The sequence below is a fragment of the Solea solea genome, chromosome 12 (genome assembly GCF_958295425.1).
Source record: "Solea solea chromosome 12, fSolSol10.1, whole genome shotgun sequence".
Classification (NCBI taxonomy): Eukaryota; Metazoa; Chordata; class Actinopteri; order Pleuronectiformes; family Soleidae; genus Solea; species Solea solea.
The window spans coordinates 14155145-14175659 of record NC_081145.1 but is presented as its reverse complement, the minus strand read 5'-3'; the positions used below and the strand labels follow the sequence as shown (position 1 = coordinate 14175659).

Sequence of the window (20515 nt, the reverse complement as noted above, 5' to 3'; positions counted from 1 at the left end):
ATCTGAATATTGAACTGAAATAAATACATTCCAGTCGCAGTATCTGTCAGAAGAAATAGCTTAACCTTTCTTTAACCTTTAACCTTGAAGCAGATGAGCTACAGCAGCAGGTGCCACTGACACTTTATTATTGTGCAGCTAATAAACCGTTGGTGAGTGTAGTGAGCACAAACAGATTACTTGCACAGAGGGCTGCATGTGTCAGTATGTGCTCATGATGCCATCAGTCTCTAGACTTACATGTTAACCTGCTTGGTCACAGTCAGCCTTTTTTTGCTGCGTGTGACATCATAGCATGCTCCGCACGTGCGTGCCGCGCAACATTTCCCGCATCCGTCGGCACATCTGAGTTTGAACCCCGGGCTAAATGAGTGGCTTGGCATGAATGCGGTCTCTCCTCTGTTGAGTTGTCACTCTCCAGTGACCAGATGACTCCGGAGGCTGGTTTTGTTGTTGCTCTGACGTCAGTATGCGAGCTACAATGAAGCTGACAACATGAGTATAAAAGCTCCTGTTTGAAGGCTGGCGCTCCAAGCTCCTGGTTCGAGGCTGGTCTGACTCTGAGCCGGGTTCACCTAACATCATCAGGCTGTCACAGCAGTGTGAGCTGCGGGAATCAACATGCACGTTCTGAGCTTCACATCCATCATTTTACTGCAGCTCGCCGCACTGCACGGTAAGATGTTGGAAGAGTAAAATGTGGTATGGATACTGTAATGGCAGGTGCTTAATAAAGGTCATTTTAGTATTTACAAATTTACTTCTTCCATCCAACTACTTACTCATAATTATCTTAGCGGGAAACATTCAAAGTGACTGTTTTGTCTCTGAATAAAGTGCTCTCTGTTTATTTTTTGTCTCTAAAAATGTTGCATACTGTGTGTGCAGTCATATTCACATATTTCATATGTGTAGTAATATTGTTTTTCTGTCTTTTTCAGGTGCTAAATGGTCATACAATGGTAAGTCTTAAACTTTCCTGTCATTTCTCTCTCTATTCACACAAATTTAAAGATAATTTCAGTTACACCTGTCAACTACCAGTTTAAGTCTTTTTTTTATAAAATATTTATTCTATTTAGACGTCTTCCCTTATATTAACTGTACGTTTGCCCTCTGCCTTACTATCACACAGAATCAAAATACAAGTCAGATACTGAAATTGTTTGCAATTTCAACAAATCAACATATTTGAACAAGAACAATATCACCCTTTGTTTTTTTTCAGTTACTTGACAGCTCAACACTGCTCTTCAGTAAAATTACAGTTTTAAAGTAGTGTTGGTTCTATTGCATTGGTTTTTTTTTCCTTTTTGAAATAAATAACCCTGCAAGTGACAACTTAAAATGTGGTGTATGGTGTTCAGATGTCATCATAAGTGGTGTTAAAGATGAGAAATCATTTGACACAACGTAATTGGTCGTATCATATATTACAGTGTACCTGAGCACTCTGACAGTCACAGCAGTGCTTTAAGCTTACACAATACCAAATAACAGACGTGGTCCCAGCATCAGATGTAGTGCTTTCGTGTATAAAAAGAAAAAACCTCTGTGTCCCCTCTTTAACCCCTAAAAGACACATTGTCCTGACAACCCGACTGTCACCTCATGTAATTGCAGAGTTCCTTATAGACTCTGCAATTACATCATGTCTTAAGTGGCTGACTGATTTTGTCTCATTTATGCTGGGACTTGAACGACCGCTTACATAAACACTGCCATTGTGTCATTGCCACTCAAAAGTCTGCTGCTTTTTCAAAGAATGAATGTTTTTCTTCATACATTTATTGACAGTTATTTTCATGTTGACTCCTTCAAGAAGTTGCTTCTTCTCACACCAAGACATCAGGCATTAAAAAAAGGAGCAATTTTCTCTGCACAGTAATTTAGGGTCAAAAGCAGTGAGATTAAATGATTTAGGCCTCTGTAAAAAGGCAGATTTGGACAAGCCAAACAAAGACAATGAGGAATATCTCAATAATTGAGTGAAGGAAAAAAAATCCTTGGCAAATACACCAGTGATTCATCCTGTAATGCTCAGGGTGAAGAAATAAATATGATAATCATAAAGTAGCAAATCTTCAATCCAACTGGAAGGTTTTTTTTGATGACTTGTGAGGAAAAGAGTTGATGTAATGGTGATATGTTTTTTGGGGGCCTCCTAAATACAGCTTGCTGGATTTCATTCTCACTTGAAGTCAAACTCTGAGAGCCCTTCACATAGCAGTCCTGAAGTTTGGTAGCACTGCATGTTGACAAGGGCACGGCTGAGTCACGTGATTTATCTTCACCTCAACACGCCACCCTCTGTCAAAGGACCGTGAATGTTAATGACTGTTTTTCTCACCTTGCTCCACCTCTTTTTTTTTTCTTAATTATTCCTCTGTTCTTATAACCACATGAGTGTCTTTCTATCTTATTATAGGGAGGGTTTGCCTGAATTGAACCAAGAGGTTTGCTTCAAACAAGTATACAATAACACATCACATCTCGTGGAGCTGACAGTGGGGGGTTGGTGGGCAGGCTTCATATTTAACTAAGTGAATGGTGGATTTTCTGATGAATTCTGGGAAGTTAGTGAATCGGTGAGCAGATGTGATGAATGCACTGGTACATTAAAGAGCTTTTCATGCCTTTTTTTTCTGTTTTGCATGTCATTTGCATGCCATGATTGATATGAGATGATTACACACTGAATGAACACACCACTTGTGTTTTCATTTATGCCAAGCATTGTCCTCTCTCCCTTACGTCACGTCAAAGCCAACGGTGATTCATTGTCTTCGCAGACGCCCCACTGAAAGACGCCGTCACTGCATGACTTTATTTGCAAATGTGGCCATGTTCGCTGTCCGGTGCTTTATAGAAACCTCTCATTTGGAGAGAGACGGCATTCTCACTGGCTCTTCCCGCAAACAACAGCCCGGTTCTCACTCTCACTACTTAAGAAAAGGCCAAAAGTGAAGCCGCGGGCTTCTCCCATGCTGCGTTGTATATAGATAATGATACTTCACTTTGATTACAGATAATATGTTCAGTAGCTCAGGACAAGGCTCAGTTCTCTTTGGAGCCACCCCCTATTAGATAGGGCCAATTCACGCTAGGGCTCATGTATTTGCTCATTTGACCTGAGTAAAGCTGAGATGAAACTTGTGACTTTGACTGTTTAGTGCCACTACATTGTAACTTGGAACAAGCAGCACGAGTCAGGGGTCAAGTGTTTTGGTGGCATTGGTTTACACTGGCGCTGTTGCAGGGCCACAGGGCGAGCACCACTGGTCCAAGAATTATCCATACTGTGATGGAGCATTCCAGTCTCCAATAGACATCAAGACAGAGCTGCTGAGGTTCGACCCGACTCTGCATCCAATTGAGGTTCAGAACTACAACCTGTCGCCCAACGAGCAGCTCACGCTTGGAAACAATGGACATTCTGGTGAGTGTAAATCATCAAATTACACAACCTAATTTTGTGCACACACAACAAAATCGTCTCCGAATCTATGCAAACTTATGACAACAATAAACTTAGTTTGGCTCACAATCAAAGCAGTAGTCAACATATTCATTAGAGGTGGCCCTACATAAACATGCAAGAGGCCGTTTGCCGTAGAGACCTCATTTCTGGGTCAACTTAGAGAAAATGATAGGAGGATCTTCTCTCTACATTTGCCACAGCAATTTTCCATAATCACTCTCTTATTATCTTAACTGTCCTTTACACTCAAAGAAAGAACTCCATGGTTAGTTAGTCTGGGAAAATATGAGCATACATTGGTCATCTGTTCTGCATACTGGGCCTGAGGACTGCTAACAAAGCACACACATTCATTTTCAATATTTGATATCTATTTATAACACACTTGAACATGTGAATGCTAAATGAGTAGAAGCAGGATGCTGTCCCAAAGGGAAAAAAACATTTGGATGAATGTGATCATTCTGTTTTGTTTCTATATACAGTATGATAATGTCAGTATAATTGTATTGACAGCTACTGTTTACCTCTGTGCTGGTGGTAGCTATAATTTCTGTACATGGACAGATAAACTGTTGCCATGTGCAGACTGCGAAAACCAGACAAAATGCTAATGAATGCATGTCTAAAGGGCTTCAACACCACAAGCTGAGTGGCATTGTCAGTGTCTGAAAAAGAAGCTGACAAAGGTCTTTTCCAATTGTAAGCTTTTGTTATACACTGATGAACACGTCGAAAGTGACTCCATCATCACATGTCCTAGTAGCCACAAGAAGCGTGGCAGTACTGAGGGGCCCCAAAGATATTAATTAACTGATGTAACTTATGCCCTGCTGCTGTTTCTGATCCACAGTGCAGCTCTCTCTGCCCTCTAAGATGCACATCTCCAGCCTCCCCCATCGTTACACTGCCGCTCAGCTTCACTTCCACTGGGGCTCCTCCAGCAGAGCTGCTGGCTCTGAACACACGGTGAACAATAAGCAGTACGCAGCAGAGGTAAACAGAGTCAGCAGCACTTTTCACTAACATCATCGTTCTTGTATTTTGCTCCTTTGCACATCTACCCCACTAAATATCACTGATGCATATTGTACTTTTCACTGCATTATATATTTATCAGTCAGTTGCAGTGATTAGCGTCCTGCATTTTTACTGAAAACTATACTATACAACAATTTATAAAGTTGTCAAACAACTGCCCACACATCAGTTTATAAGTTAATGCACAGTATGTACAATGTACTTTTTGAGGTTTGCTGAGTCCATTTATTCACTTCTCTGCATCACTGGACTAATTATTTAACGCAACATTTGACTGTCAGATAAATCAGAGTCACTGACCGAATCCTCGTCTAACAGACACTGCTGATGCTTAAAGACGCTCACAACTTCTGCATCTGCATCTTCCACCCTCTTGTCACTGACCAGACGATTATTGTGTGCATATTTCACTTTATTATGTAGCCAACTGTAAAGTGCGATGATATAAAACTTTATATTTTGACAATAAACGAGGTTTGAGTCTTTAAAATTCCAAAGACTGAGATTGTGTTGAGTGTTAAACTTTTAGTTGTTTGTCAATTAAATCAGTTGCCCACATTAAAAGACAAAGAGCTAATTTCAGTCAGCCTCAGTATGCCTCCTTTGTCAGGGTGACATAGTTGAAGGGGATTATAGTACCAGACTATTATATGCTTTGGTTTTGAACCATCTCTGAAAAGGCGCGGCTGTCTGTGCTATTTAATGTGTCGAGCCCTGTAAGCAGTTTTCACACTCTAGTAAACTCTCTTTTTACTTTGCCATTTTCAAATAATGCAGAAGCTTAGGCTCCAACTTCATTAGTGAAAATTCTTTTTAATAACATAAATAAAATTGGGAGTCACAACAATGCGTTTTATGTGTAATTTGGTATTGAATTACAGTGAGACGACGCTGTAATTTCTACGACCTGTGTGCGTTTTCGTGAGCCTGTACGACAGCTGCTGCAGAGCCACTTGTTAGGTGCTGTGGTTTGACCTGACTTTGAGAGTGGACAAGTCGAGAGCTTGGTTCTTTTTATGTCTCTCCAGACTATAGAACCACAGTTCCTTGATGACATGTTGTTATTGAGGGATGATGGGAAATTGAACTTTTCCCAAAAGTGACCCAAATTTCAACTTTATATAAAACAAAGTCTGTACATTTAAAAAAAAAAAAAAAAAAAAAAAAAGTCTTATTTGGCTGGAATGACCAGCATTCCTTTCCGTTTCACCAAATACACGACGTTGTCACCAAAACAACTGGCAGGCTGCTATTTACTGTTCTGCTGTAACACCCACAGTAATAAATCTCCAGTGTTTTTCATGCACTTTTGTCATGCCCTTTTTTCAACAATATTACCATCCCAAAATACCTCAAGCCGTATCCAGTCCAATGAACACCTGCTGTGAAAAACATGCTACAGTTAGCAGCAGCAATTTTGTTTTCATTTAAAAAGAAATGTAAATGTAAGGTATATATATATATATATCTATCTATCTATCTATCTATATATATATATATATATATATATTGATCTGTACTTACAAGCTTCTTCTTTCATTTGTTACTCAGTGTTTTGTTCTATTTCTCATTTAATTCACAGTTGCATGTAGTTCACTTCAATTCAGACAAGTACCACAATATGTCCATGGCTGCGGACAAATCTGATGGCCTGGCGGTGCTGGGTGTCCTGATTGAGGTGAGACATTTCGGTCTCTGTGCTCTGTGAATATCTGTGGAGCAGTGACGGTGACAGACTGCGGCATTGTCTTTACAGGTAGGCGAGTTTAATCCTGCCTTTGAACAGATTCTGAAGTTCATCAAGGGGATTAAATACAGAGGTACATTCAAAGTGATGTTTTTCTTCATCAGTGTTTTCTGAGGTTTAGTAAATTCTAATAAGTGCGAGTAGCTAACTACACTTCGTCAAGCACAGTCATTACTTGTGTTCAGGTTTTTTCGATGACACTTTATGTACACAAATAATTTAAATTACAGGAAAGACCAATTTAACATGAAGAACTTTGATTGATGTCTTTTCTAAAAAGCTTTTCATCTTATTTGTCAAAACTGTCTTCATGTCATCATTAAATTACGTTGTCTGGGCCTTGTAATAGTGTCGTAAACATGACTTATGATTTAAATCAGACTATATGGAACAATTGGCTAGTGTATACACCACTAAGGGAGAGATTATTGTCAAAATTACAAAACCCTATATATAATCAGTCACGAAAATATTTGTGTTATTAATTTGAATTCCTTAACCTGCAGATCAGAAATTGCAGGTGCCCGGTTTCAACATCCGAGCACTGCTGCCTGCACGTCTGGATGAGTATTATCGCTATGACGGGTCACTGACGACTCCGCCTTGCTATCCTAGTGTACTGTGGACAATCTTCAAAAATCACGTTACGATATCTCGCAAACAGGTGCATCCTAAATTAAAGTTATTAATATAAACAAGCCGTTGTGGTAAATTGGTTTTCCAGACATTGCAACTTTACTGGAAAAATCACAGTGCTTTTGTTTTGTTGTTTCTTTCCAGTTTCTGGCCTTGGCAACAGCCCTCTATTCCTCCCATGTCCAGGCTTCAGCCCCTGTGCCACTGAACGGTAACTACAGGAAACCACAGGTCTCAGACAGTCGAGTTGTCCTGGTATCATTTAAAGGGGGTAAGTATGGCCTTTTAGAATGTGCTTGAGTTGTTGTTGGAGCATGAGCGCAAAGATCACACACATGATGTCGCCACTTTGCCTCACTGAATAGGAGGAAAGTCAGGTTCGGCTGACGCAAAGGCAAAGGCACTGGGGTTGTCATGCCGTCATTGGCTTGTGTATGTATGAGATTACCTTGCAGTTTGTGGCTGAGCTTGTATGTTGATGTCATTCTCAATTTACCTTAAAGATGATTGGGAATCTTTTAACAGATTAATAGTCCCTCAAACATCCTCAGAATGTCAACAGGCCTTTTTTTCATTTTTCTGTGGATGACTGGTTTACCACACTGTGAGGTGGTTAGGTCCATGTATCACATTACTAACATGCATGTTTTCTTCATTCCAAAGCTGCCCTCTCACAGCTATACTTTTCTAATTGCACCTGTTTTTTGACATGCGTGTAGGATCCTCTGCTGTCAGCTTTCATGAGTGGTGTTTAGCAGGCGGTGGCTTTTAATGCATCACTACAGGCGGTGCAGTTGCATGCTGGGCACAAACATGGCCGTCGTATCCCAGAGTCTCGCTCAGCTAGAGATGATTAACAAGCTGTGATTCACTCTGTATCTGATGCAGGCAGAGGACTGCACGGCACTCTTACAGTCACATCTCCACTCACGAGGAGGCGAATCGTTCAACAGCTGCTGGTTGGCGACCTCGCAGACTTGGCTGATGAAGGCCTCTATCAGCTCCTACCAAGTGGTTCAGAGAAGCTCCCTGCTGGCCTGAAGAGAAAACTCAAGAGTGAGACTCTGTCCAAACACCAGGTGATGAAGCCATCGCTGCAGAAGAAGAGTCAGACCAACAGCTTCATGGGAAAGTTAGGGCTGGCTGAAGAAGAACTCTGCTACGTCTCACTGGAACAGAGAATTTCACATCAGCTCAAACAGTCCCACACTGAGAACCAACTTGTTCACACTCTCAGAGATGCAGTTTTCCCTCAGCTCAACCTCAAGAGCTACCTGGACTGCAAATCAGATTTAGCCCTGCCCACCATCAGGCAAATCCTCCATGGGCGGCCAACGGATGAGGCCTTTGAGTTGGATCGCTCTCTGACAAAGGCCTTGATGAATCAAAAGAAGACTCACACAGCAATCAAGGAAAATGTGCCTGTGACAAAATATGGTAATCTCCCCACTGCCAATGTTCCCAGGAAACCACACAGCCACGGCTACCCGCATCCTTGGCTTTTGCCAATGGAGTGGGAAGACTAGAGAGATTCCCGACATAGTTCAGACGCACTTTATGTCACTTTCAGAAGCACACGTCAGTAGATTGTCCCACAATGAAAGACTCACTTTGAAGCCACGCCCTGCATTCCTTTGACCCAAGTTTCGCGCAAACCTATTTAATATTTAAGTTATTCCTTCCAGTACGTGCACATAATTATAGGCTCTACCAGACAATGACTGTAGTATGTTTTAATTTACTGATGATTTTTTTTTTTTTTACTAACATACGCTTATGCATTACCAGTCTGTCGCAGATTCAATAAAATGAAGCCAATCTTTATAAAACAATCTACACTTCTGTCATGCAAATTTGCAAAAGTGAGAAGCAGTTGCTCTTTCACAAGGGTCTAGTTCTGTTAGCATATTTTGTGCTTGGATATTTATATGCATCAAGCCGTATGTAGTACATAAATAGTCTGGCAAGGAGCTTTTATAAAATGACTGTATGCCAGTTTCATTTCTATATAAAGGTAACTGTGGAGCTAACTAGTAATCACTGACTTGCACACTTTTGAAATGCAGCTTAACCAAAAAATTTGCCAGAGCTTTACAAGTCCTTTACATGACATGCCTGTCATCTGACAATTTGAATGTCTGTTCTAACGGCCATTTACAGCAAGTAAACAGCTACTATCTAATAACTACTTTCAATAAAGCATTAAAACTTGATTCATATGTGGTACATTTATTCCCTATGCTGCATTTTTACTGTTCACTATAAATTGAGAGTGTGTGTGTGTGCGCATGTGTGTGTGTGTGTGTTTCTTGCATACACACTGATCTTGTCAGGATCAGTAGCCATATAGACCTCATACAGCCTCATTAGGACCTAACGCAGAACCTCATTTCTGAGGAAGTTTGGAATTTAATTGGGGTTAGGTGAAGGTTAGAGTTAGCCTTACACAAACCTGTGTGTGTGTGTGTGTACAAACAGATGCCATCTTAAGTGTCCTTTCCTCAGCTGTTTAATTTTCACTTCATCTTTTCTCTTTTGTCGTTGCTGCTCAGCTGAACTATCTTGGATGGACACTGGTATGTTGCTTTTCTGTACATGTCCTTGCCTTAAGTACATATAAGTACATATACACATAGATCATCAATTTGTATAAACCCAATGGACCTTTAACCTTAAAGGAATACTTCACCGAGTAGCAATTAGCTTTGTATTACTAGAATAGGGGTAGTATTTTTGAAAAATTGTGCTTCCCAACCTCAGTTTCCCGAGTTGAGAAATATCTTCATTAATTTCTTTGTGACGTGCCCACCAGTGACACTTAGTCCTGTTACCGTAACTGTTAGCAAAGATGGCGGACACCGTTTACATTATGGGAATGAGGTATACGAGTGGGTCTAAAATTAGCTGTGGAATTAGCTTTGCAGTTTCAAGCCTAGGAGTGTCACTGGTGGGCACGTAACAACAAAAAGAAGGGGAAACCGAGGTTGGGAAGCACAATTTTCAAATATACTACCACTATTCTAGTAATACACAGCTAAATGCAAATCAGTGAAGTATTACTTTAAGGGGAAATAATATTTGCTAGTTAAAAAACAAACCTATTACTGGCGTAAATGTATAGTCCATATTACACATAAAAGCTCACCTGGAGAAAAACACGTCACAGTTATCACATCATCTTCTCTGCTTGTGTTGACTACGTGTTCTGCAGGTTTACTGGTTCCCGTTCTGCTGGGCTCTGCACTGGGACTTCTGCTCCTTTTCTCTTTACTATACTGTCTATTACGGCATAACAGGTAAACAAAGTGCAAAAATAATACAAGAACACATTTGTGTTTCCTGAAATCATTTCCTATATTATTGTCATTATTGTTTGTGGCTACTTTTTTACATATGGAGAAAATAACTTCACCATGTTTGACAGATGCTTAAACCTGGTATGTGACACATTACGATGTCCACGATGAGCACAAACACGCCCATCTCCCCAAAAATGTAGCTGAAATAGTAAAACTATCTTGAGGGGATCAAATTGTGCTCTAACCACAACACATTTTATAGGGCGAGGTATAAATATGTATGAATTGGACACATGCTGGGGATATTTACAGAATGGTTAGCCTTAACTGAACTGTACATCTAAGGTTCACAAAAGGAATGAAGGACTTCACAAGGGTTGTGTTCAGGAATGTAGACTCACTTGTGCCGTTCTTTGTCAGCCATGACAGTATGACGTGTACATTATGAGCCCATTATGTATAATTGTGGTTTTCTATAAAAGATGAGTGGTGCCTTGGAGAATATTTTCCTCCGTTTGCTTTGTTGCTGTGTAATTTGACATTTTATTATGGCACACAGTGAAGACCACATATGAGATTTAACTTTTAGAAATGATTTTGAAGAACGCATAATAGTCCAAAAGAATCAGAGACAAAACAGAATATGGAAAATGTTTGGGTTTGACTGAGCAAAGCCTTTCAAATGATCTTTGTTGTCAGGAGAAAACAGATGCCGAGTGGAAATGAAATGAACATGATTATGATTGCAGTATATACATTCAGTTGGATATCAGCTGAAATAAAATTAACCGAATCCTTAGTGACTCCTGTGGAGACACGATGACTTTGGTCAATACTTGTTTCTGATGATAAAATGAACAAACCTAAGTAAGTTATACGTGCTAATATCACTTATTTCGGACAGTAAAAAGCACTAAAGTATTGACCATGACGCAGTCGCAACAGGGGACTTTTCCCCAGTGATAGAAGTTAAAGGCTAAGTGTGACAGTCTATTTGCATTTTTTATGCTTTGGTTCTTTCCCTTTTTAACTGCTAATATCTTGTGCAAATGGAATGAGCAGCTGAAACAGAAAACATGAGGAGACAAAGATACCCTAACCCTGAGCTGCATAAATCACCATTTTCTTTTATCATATCATGTAAGATAAATAACAAACAAGACAATCTATAAACCATGAAATTAACAATGGAAACATACAATAAAACTGCATGTTTTAAATAATTCTTAAAATTCTGGCCGTCTTATGGTTCTGTCATTTCTTTAGATCTGCTGCTGAACAGGACAAAGGCAAAGCGAGGGAGAGAGATGAATATGACTCTTGAGTGTAGTTCATCGCCCAGAACTTTGTCTCAAAGGAACTCACTTCACTGTCGTCCTATTGCACCACTCATGCCATGTGAAATTGTCCTGTGGGTCAGTCTGGACATTTTGTGAAAGCAGGCCAGTTTTCAATAGATCACATTATAAGGTTTGCATGCTGCTCTGGTTTTTGGAAGCTGTTTTTTTCTCAAGCCACAGTCTGGATTTCCTTTGCTGTGTTGTGGCAGGAAGACCTTGATGGGCATTCATGCTGGACGTTAAAAAGGTTGTGAAATTGCTCTACAACAACTTCCTTAAAACAAGAGTAAAAGCTCGACTCTCTAATCCCTCTTCATTTATCTGTCCTGATGTGGTCAGTCTCTGAAGAGGAGACGCCATGACGCTTCCAGGCCGACAGAGCGAGGCCAAAGCTGAACTGGTGAGAACCTCAGGTCAAGTCCGACCATGGCACCCATTCCCTTGCGCCATCCTGGTGCAGTGGAAACCCCAACCACAGTCCAAACAATAGGGGGATAAGGAGTCAACCATCATTCTTGATGCTAGGTTGCCCTGAGAGGGATGGGCTGTACCACGTTTCCACTAAGCCTGTATTTAGTGCTGCTTCATGGATTTTATTATAAAAGCTGGGTATAAACAGAGAAACACACAGCTCCTTCCCTGTGAACAATGCGGTAAGAAGAAAGGCTCTTGTCTGTTCAGGCTGCATGTGGGCTTTGCCCTTGACCTCGGCCTGCCAGTCCGATCACAAGACTAACTCCCCTGCACTCCTTTTTCAGTTGGACTGTAGCCTGTGAAATTAACCACTCAAGTTATTACATCTGAGGCTGTTTTACGTTCTTTTATATCTTCACTCTGATTGTATTTGCATGCTTATGGCCCAGAACCTGTTATTTTTACTTGAACATTAGACACTGTACACTGATTACACTGACTACTTGATAACATGAACTGTAAAGAAAGCTTGGAGTGACTGTGTTCACTACAGACCTTTGACCAGCTCTGAGCGCAGCCTCATTTCATGGTTGATATTTAATAACAGCAGCAATAATGCCACTCGTATGTTTGTACATATAATTTATTTTGTTTTATTTTATTTGTGCCATGGTGTTGTGTGTAAATAACTGGACAACCTCTGTCTCAATTAAAATTGATTATTATTATTAGTATTATTATTATTATTATTATTACTACTACACCTAGGGAGAGTGTTAAGTAAGTTTTAACCACATTCAGTTTGTAATTTGTAATAACTTATGGACTTCATATTTCAATTTTAAATTTTAATGAATGTTATAGAATTGTAGCATAATTGTTGGCTCTGACATTGTCTTACGTCCGTCTACGATTGTCTGAATGGGGAATGTAAGACAATTTTCTGTGCAAAAGACAATAAAGTATAAATTATCTAATTATTATTATTATTATTATTATTATTATTATTATTATTAATAATAATAATAATAATAATAATACTACTACTACTACTACTACTACTACGACACATAATTTTCTCTGTCGTGTCCGGGTTTGAAGCAGGAGTGACGCTATTGCTAGTTGTTGAACAGCACTGCCATCTAGTGTTTCATTGCCTGCAGTGCAATAACAAGATGTTTTATTTCTTTCACTTCCGGGTCCTGGAGCGACCTGAGGGGATTTGAGTACACGTTGTTGTTATTGTGTTGTTGCAGACACACAGTCGTGTGTGTGTGTTATAGTGTAAGTAATGTATCACCAGCCTGTGCTGAAGAACAGACGCACTCTCCTCGAGAGAGCGGAGAAGTTTGTCTCTGATATTTATTTCACTGACTGCAACCTAAGAGGACGGTAAGACTCATCCCACACAAATGAACTATATATAACTAAATGTTTGTGCTGCTTCCAGTAGAGACGTATGTTGTGGAGGGTAGGAGGATTATTATACTTAATAATAATATATATATATATATATATATATATATATATATATATATATATACATACATATATATATACATACATATACATATATAATGTCTAGGCTCTCATATGTTACTAAAATGGGTCAATGTGTCTGATATTTAACTATATTAAGTATCACATGAACGCCTCACTAAACACAAACTGTAAACATGTAAATAAACACAGCAACAGCATTTTAAACCTAGTTACGTTAGTTGCTGTTGAATTCTAAGTGGGAGCAGAATATTTGTTACACAGTTGGAGCATTGTTAAGCATTTTTGAATGGCTGGTTACACAAATGTGCTGTGTGAATGGATTTTTCAGTTCTTCCGCCTTCATTGAGGGTCTGACTGTTAAACCCTGTGCGTAAAAGTAAGATGAATTTGAAGTCTTGACTCTGCTTTATGTTCTCTGTAGACTTTATGGAGACTCTTGGCCGCTGGAGTCCCTCTCCTGCTTCTTATCTCCTAAACGGATCACTTTTACAGAAGCCTCTCAGCAGACCTTTGAGCCTCATCAAGTTGGCGATACCTTTGGGCCGACGTGAGGATTATAACCTTGTATTTTATCACCCTTGTTCCTTTTACTCCCCCAAATCTTGGCACTAATCCAACCTCGATGCTTGTTCAAGGTGGTGGACATGTTGGTTTAAGGTTAACCTGAAAATCCCTGAGTCCTGGAGAGGGAAAGAGGTTCATCTTCTGTGGGAAAGTGATGGGGAAGCAATGGTGTGGAGAGATGGACAACCAGTGCAGGTAATGTAGCAGTCGATACATCAGATTAAAAAACAAAATCCTCTGTGTAGCCTGTGTGCAGATTTGATTGTTATATATAACATGCTGTATGGACTGCAGGGACTGACCAAAGACGGCGAGAAGACAAGTTACATCCTGTCTGAATGTCTGAAAGATGACGAGCCACATAGGTCGGTTACGTTACATTTCACTGCTACTTCTGTAACCACCTTGGTGTTCTGAATGTTTGGGCACCCCTCATTTCATTTTTTTTCTTGTTCTTTAGCGTCACCCTCTTTATAGAGATGGCCTGTAATGGGCTTTTTGGAGCTGGTCAAGGGAACTTTATTGCAGCTCCAGACCCAAACAAGAAGTTTTCTGTACAGAAAGCTGAGTTGGTGGTGTTTAACCGAGACGTAAGGGAGCTGCTGACTGATTTCGAGATGCTTATTGACATTGTGAAGGTACTGACACGCAACACTGTGTGCATCACTTTCTCTGAGAATTAATGAATTGGAGTTAAGTCGAGATTCTCAACTCTTCCCTCACAGGAACTAGGAGAAGGAGAGCAGCGAGGCTACCAGGCGCTCTTCACTGTGAATGAGATGGTCAACCTCTGCGACCCTTCTGATTCCAGCTCTTTCACCAAAGCACACGGTCTGGCTGACAAATTTTTCAGCCAAAGGAACGGAGACAGCCAGCACACTGTCCATGCAATGGGTCACTGCCACATAGACTCAGGTCTCAATTTATTTTACATTATTATATGGAGCCGAGTGTCAGTTCACCGTGTTGACAGTGTGGTCAGATACTTCATATTTATTGATTTCAACATGTCTAAAGTGAGAAGATAGAAAAGCAGGAATCAATAGGAGTAAAAGTCTTACATTAAACCTGGGAAAACAACTTGAAGAAGCTCATAGATGAACTAATTTTAATGGCTCTTCGTTCATTCAAAGCCTGGCTGTGGCCATATGAAGAGACCATTCGTAAATGTGGCCGGAGTTGGGTGACAGTGATCCGTTTGATGGAGAGGAACTCAGACTTTGTGTTTACCTGCTCTCAAGTAATTTCAAACATTCACACTATAGCTTTATACGAGCCATACATGTTGTAAAGATCTGAGCAGACAACTGCAGTTCAAATCATTTCTCTCCTTGTCAAGGCCCAGCAGTTTCAGTGGGTAAAGAGCTGGTACCCAGGACTCTTCTCCCAGATACAACATTACGTCAAGAGAGGCCAGTTCATTCCGGTTGGAGGAACATGGGTGGAAATGGTAACTATGATCTCAGAAAAAGTCACACATCATCAACCATGTCTCATGACCTAATCATATATCATTTCCTTGATACTCTACATCATGTTCTCATGACGCATTTGCCTTTCAGGATGGAAATCTGCCCTCAGGTGAGTCCATGGTCAGACAGTTCTTGCAAGGCCAACGCTTCTTTAACCAAGAGTTTGGGATCCATTGCAAAGAGGTGAGGAATCATAAAACACATTAACATAACTGGAGTTAATAACTTAGTATCCTCCCTGATGAGTATGTGATATATGCCTCTTTTTAGTTCTGGCTTCCAGACACATTTGGCTACTCTGCTCAGCTTCCTCAAATCATGCAGGGTTGTGGAATTTCCAACTTTTTGACGCAAAAGCTCAGCTGGAACCTGGTCAACACATTTCCTGTGAGTGATGTGGGTATGGCCCACTCTAGCTCTAAAAGGTTCAAATGCCTTGGTTTTCAGTTTTGATTTCTCTTTTCCGAAAGCACAACACATTTTTCTGGGAAGGTCTGGATGGGTCCAAGGTTTTAACACACTTCCCACCTGGGAATTCCTATGAAATGAAGGGCAAGATTGAAGACGTGAGTTTTGTTTCTTTTTCTGGACATGATAGTTTGAAGGTCGCGCCTGGGAAGAGATCATTTGTTGTTCTCCCAAAACTTGTGTTTTCTTCCTCTACCTACAGCTTTTCAAAACACTAAAGAACAACAAAGATAAAGGCAGAGCCAATCACAGTGCACTGTTGTTTGGTTTTGGTGACGGTGGCGGCGGACCCACACAACTGATGTTAGACAGGCTGCACCGGGTCAAGGATACAGATGGGCTACCAAAGTCAGTTCTGGTTTTATCCTTACAATCAGCATCACTCAGCAACAATGACCAAGCCCACACTGGGCAGGAAACACTTCCCACAATTAAATTAGTAGTTGTGTATTTACTTAATCGTCACTGTGGGATTTCAAAGGTGTGCGTCGGCACACAGGAAACATCCCAAGTTTACAAAGTATGTAATGAGTTACTGTACTGTCTGCTGATGTCACGTCTACAGTATGTTACTACAATTACATGTTAGTCAGAAGGAAAAGCAAAGGAGTAATACCGGAGGGGACATTGCTCACTTCCATCTACTATTCTTCTTACGTTTGTCTCAAGAGTCCTGACGTCATGTCCCGACAAGCTTTTCTCACGGCTTCAGTCTGAGTCGGCTCTGCTGTGCACTTGGACTGGAGAGCTCTTTCTGGAGCTGCACAATGGCACCTACACCACCCAGGCACAGGTAGAACAAATGTCTGGCCACAGTCCTCATCGTAAAGTCCTGAAAAATACTTATTTGAACAAAAATAAGTATTTTTGGGATTTCTCAGAGAAATATGAACAACAAAACAGAAAGATAACATCAGTAGTCAACATTGTACAGCTATAAAAAGCAGAAATATTTTTGAATTGTTAATAAATTACAGCAATAGTCAAACTGACTGGGACATTTTATTGATTTAGATGTTGTGTACAATATCTTACTAGTAGATACTGTACATATGTGAGTAGTAAAAGGAGAGAGATATGCATATATTCAGACGTAGTATTGTGACCGGCACTCTGCAAAAGAAGTGTTTAAACTGAGTTAACAGTTATGCTTCATAACAAGATTAAAAGTGTGTGATGTTTAAACTGAAATTATATTCGCCTTTGCTTTGATGTTTCCAGATTAAACAAGGGAACCGTCGATGTGAGACTCTCCTTCATGATGTAGAGGTAGCCAGCAGCTTGGCACGGTGTCGCGACAACACATTCAAGTATCCCGTGGAAAAACTGCAAGAGCTGTGGAGGTCCAGACACCTGTTGTAGTTTCATGATTAGAATAATTAAATATCCACGTTATTAACTTTATTAAAATTCTTTATTTTTCTTTTCTCTTTCAGGCTACTTCTTCTAAACCAGTTCCATGATGTGATCCCCGGCAGCTGTATAGAGATGGTTGTGCAGGATGCTTTACGCTATTATGAAGGTACTGTTCTCATCAAAGCAGCTGTCCATTAAAATCCGACCTGCACCGATATCAGGTTGTTTTTTTTGTTTTTCTTAAAACTAACATCAACATATGTTTCAGACATCAGTAGTGATGGCACTGCACTGCTGCACGAGGCATGTGGAGTCCTGGGGTCAAAAGGAAACAGCAGTGGTGTGTTCAACTCTCTGCCCTGGGAACGACATGAAGTCATCGAGTTTGAAGATGGTGCTGGTAAACCTGATCTTGGTATGTTATTATTAGTATATATTTTTTAGTATATATTATATTGTGTGTTGTTATCATTTATAAAACTACAGCCTCACGTTTGATGCTGTGTTGTATCTGTGTCCCTGCAGCTCTGGTAACCGTTCCAAGTGTTGGTTTATCTCCTGTCAAAGACACACAGCCTGTGACTCCAGTCTCCGTCACCGTTCAGGTGCTTCCTGTGTGAAATTGAATTATTTATTTATTTCTTTCACTCATGCTGTAATTTCATTTGCTTGGCAACATTAGAGGAAAAATAAAAGGATCCACTCAGTCATTTACTGCCAGCGATAGATAGATGGATGGATGGATCTGGCGCCTTCCTCTGCTGATACCTAGAGTCGACCTTGGGGAGGACTGCGTAGTCACGTTATCGGTCCTTTGCCCTGGTTAGATTAGGTTCAACAAAGATATAATGAGGGACACTCTGTAGACAAAGTATGGATGCCAGGGTTACACAGAGGCCTTTGTGATTTGCCAGTTTCAGCTGGTCTATACTGAATTGTTAGGTTTGTGCTTCGGAACCTAAGTTGCTAATTTAAAGAAGGATCCGTTTTTCTCTTACAACTATTAGTGGCGCCTCCAGTATATTGACTTATTAATAAGGAAATAACACCATATATCCAGCGATGATATTCATTCAGTCAATATTAGTAGAGAACACATTTTGACAAGGTACCTAAGACAGCAGGTGTGTACATTGCAGTGTGATTTTTAATTTTTTACAGTCTGAGGGACAAACTACTATGCTTGAAAAGGTATTGGTAAAAAAAAAAACATTCTTTTGAGTGGGAGCTCTGAAGTGTGTTGATCCTTTCCTGTTTTCTGTTATTAAGATGATTTAATTGGATGCGTGTCATTTTTTTGTTTGCTAACATTACAGACCGACGGCACTGTTGTCATGGAGAACGGGATTTTAAGGGCTGTTGTAAATGAAGATGGGACTTTGGCATCACTGTGTTTGATCAAAGCAAACAGGTAACCACATGAAACACCTGCTGCTGCAACACACACACATAAACACGTCTGACATCTGTCTCACACTGTGTCGCTTTCAGAGAGTCCATCTCTGACGACTGCTCTGGGAACCAGTTTGTCATGTTTGATGACATCCCTCTGTACTGGGACGCCTGGGATGTAATGGACTACCATCTTCAGACAAGGTGCCACTCCTTGCTCTCTCATCGATATTATACCACCTTAAAGCATATCAGTGTGTTTGCAGATTCTCTACATGTCAAAACTGTGGCCCTACAGGAAGCCCGTGCTGCAGGTGGTGGAGCCTGTTTATGTGGTGTCCTCGGGTGGACTAAGAGGTGTCGTCCGCTTCACTCTCAGGATCAGTGACGAAAGCACCATCACACAGAACATTGTCATGGACGCCATGTGTCCTTTCATCAAATTCACAACAGAGGTACTTAACAACCCCCAGAGAAATCTAGAGGTCAATTCTGCGACGCCCAAAAAATAACCAATGTTACATGATCCACTTTCAGGTGAAGTGGGCAGAGTCGCACAAGTTTCTGAAGGTGGAGTTCCCGGTGCGAGTGCACAGCCCCAATGCTTCATATGAGATACAGTTTGGACATCTGCAGAGACCCACACACAGAAACACTTCATGGGACTGGGCCAGATTTGAGGTTCACTGATCCCAATAGCATCTATAGATGTCAGAGATGTTAGAAATTTGAGTAATAATCGGTGTTGTAAGTGCCTTGCATTCTCATTACTGTTTCTTCATCATGGTTTCTCTCTCAGGTTTGGGGTCACAAGTGGGCCGACTTGTCAGAGCACAACTTTGGAGTTGCACTGCTGAACGACTGCAAATACGGCTACTCAGTCCACAAGAACACGATGACACTTTCCCTGTGAGGTTTACCATTGTTCATACACAGTTACAGTGTTATTCAGTTAAATCGTGAGCCCATCTCACAAAGGTCTTCTTTGTCTTAGACTGAGAGCACCAAAGGCCCCAGATGCCAATGCTGACATGGGAACACACCACTTCACCTATGCGATTATGCCACACACAGGTTTCACTAGTCCCTTTGTCTATCAATTTTTTGATCATTCAACAGTGTGACAGTGCAACTCTTTACACAAATTTGTCTTATACAGGATCCTTCCAGGATGCCTCTGTAATCCAGTGCGCATACAACCTTAATTTCCCTTTAAGGTTAATGAAGTGCGCTCCCGACGCTGTGCCCTGGAGTGCCTTTTCTGTCAGTACTGAAGCAGTGATCCTGGAAACCATTAAACAGGTATCAATTAACACTGGTCTTGACCTTCTGATGTCACTTACTCAAATTTACTCAGTTTAGTGTTAATTTCTCCAACAGGCCGAGGACAGGGAGGGAGGACTTGTAGTCCGACTCTATGAGTCACATGGGAGCAGCGTCACAGCAATTCTCTCCACCACCCTTCCAGTGAAGGAAGCCTGGCAGTGAGTCTTACTCTGTATTAAGTGCTCTTTGACAGGTCGTCACTGTCTGCTAATCATTTTCTCCTCTTTCAGCTGTGACCTCTTGGAGAGACAGGATCCCACACAGCCAGCAAACATTACTTCAGGGCAAATCACTCTGACGTTAAGCCCCTTTCAAATCGTGTCACTGCTCCTCATCCTGTGAACACCCAGACTCAGGGTAATCATATGAAATAGTGATAAAATGTATGTGATATGAAGTACATATGAAGTATTCAGGCAATGTGACGATCAACATTCCAATAAAGTAGGTAAAATCATTGGCTCTGGTGTCGGATC

General features: G+C 40.7%; 2 protein-coding genes across 4 annotated transcripts; both read left to right on the top strand.

The window, feature by feature from the left end:
- The first annotated feature begins 177 nt into the window (after nucleotides 1-177).
- ca12 (carbonic anhydrase XII) lies at nucleotides 178-12607 on the top strand. 2 transcript variants are annotated; one of them, XM_058644414.1, is made up of 11 exons: nucleotides 178-676; nucleotides 942-962; nucleotides 3260-3439; nucleotides 4335-4477; nucleotides 6105-6200; nucleotides 6279-6342; nucleotides 6776-6933; nucleotides 7050-7176; nucleotides 9458-9481; nucleotides 10117-10201; nucleotides 11471-12607. In XM_058644414.1, exons 1-11 carry the CDS (start codon nucleotides 622-624, stop codon nucleotides 11526-11528), a joined length of 1011 nt encoding a protein of 336 aa, XP_058500397.1. In that variant the 5' UTR covers nucleotides 178-621; the 3' UTR covers nucleotides 11529-12607. The 2 variants fall into 2 exon arrangements, with proteins under 2 accessions (XP_058500397.1, XP_058500396.1); XM_058644413.1 differs by lacking the exons at nucleotides 9458-9481; nucleotides 10117-10201; nucleotides 11471-12607 and adding an exon at nucleotides 7794-9240 and having other exon boundaries at nucleotides 185-676.
- Nucleotides 12608-13153: 546 nt separating this feature from the next.
- On the top strand, nucleotides 13154-20496 carry man2c1 (mannosidase, alpha, class 2C, member 1). 2 transcript variants are annotated; one of them, XM_058645597.1, is made up of 26 exons: nucleotides 13154-13350; nucleotides 13883-14008; nucleotides 14097-14220; nucleotides 14320-14390; nucleotides 14486-14663; nucleotides 14751-14940; nucleotides 15159-15265; nucleotides 15365-15475; nucleotides 15588-15680; nucleotides 15768-15884; nucleotides 15968-16063; nucleotides 16168-16313; nucleotides 16635-16758; nucleotides 17187-17308; nucleotides 17402-17487; nucleotides 17590-17736; nucleotides 17847-17926; nucleotides 18638-18732; nucleotides 18813-18917; nucleotides 19012-19168; nucleotides 19251-19394; nucleotides 19513-19622; nucleotides 19708-19787; nucleotides 19873-20015; nucleotides 20094-20197; nucleotides 20270-20496. In XM_058645597.1, the coding sequence occupies exons 1-26, from the start codon at nucleotides 13250-13252 to the stop codon at nucleotides 20379-20381; spliced, it is 3069 nt and encodes a 1022-aa protein (XP_058501580.1). In that variant the 5' UTR covers nucleotides 13154-13249; the 3' UTR covers nucleotides 20382-20496. The 2 variants fall into 2 exon arrangements, with proteins under 2 accessions (XP_058501580.1, XP_058501581.1); XM_058645598.1 differs by lacking the exons at nucleotides 19873-20015; nucleotides 20094-20197; nucleotides 20270-20496 and having other exon boundaries at nucleotides 19513-19627.
- Nucleotides 20497-20515: the final 19 nt, after the last annotated feature.

What these genes read in the sequence shown, in the direction of transcription:
- man2c1 (XM_058645597.1), top strand. Translation starts at nt 13,250, where the DNA reads ATGTATCACCAGCCTGTGCTGAAGAACAGACGCACTCTCCTCGAGAGA. An exon ending in AAAGATGACGAGCCACATAG is followed by an intron (nt 14,391 to 14,485) that starts GTCGGTTACGTT and finishes CTTGTTCTTTAG; the next exon opens with CGTCACCCTCTTTATAGAGA. An exon ending in TTGGGATCCATTGCAAAGAG is followed by an intron (nt 15,681 to 15,767) that starts GTGAGGAATCAT and finishes GCCTCTTTTTAG; the next exon opens with TTCTGGCTTCCAGACACATT.
- ca12 (XM_058644413.1), top strand. Translation starts at nt 622, where the DNA reads ATGCACGTTCTGAGCTTCACATCCATCATTTTACTGCAGCTCGCCGCA. An exon ending in GCAGCTCGCCGCACTGCACG is followed by an intron (nt 677 to 941) that starts GTAAGATGTTGG and finishes TGTCTTTTTCAG; the next exon opens with GTGCTAAATGGTCATACAAT. An exon ending in CCTGGTATCATTTAAAGGGG is followed by an intron (nt 7,177 to 7,793) that starts GTAAGTATGGCC and finishes TATCTGATGCAG; the next exon opens with GCAGAGGACTGCACGGCACT.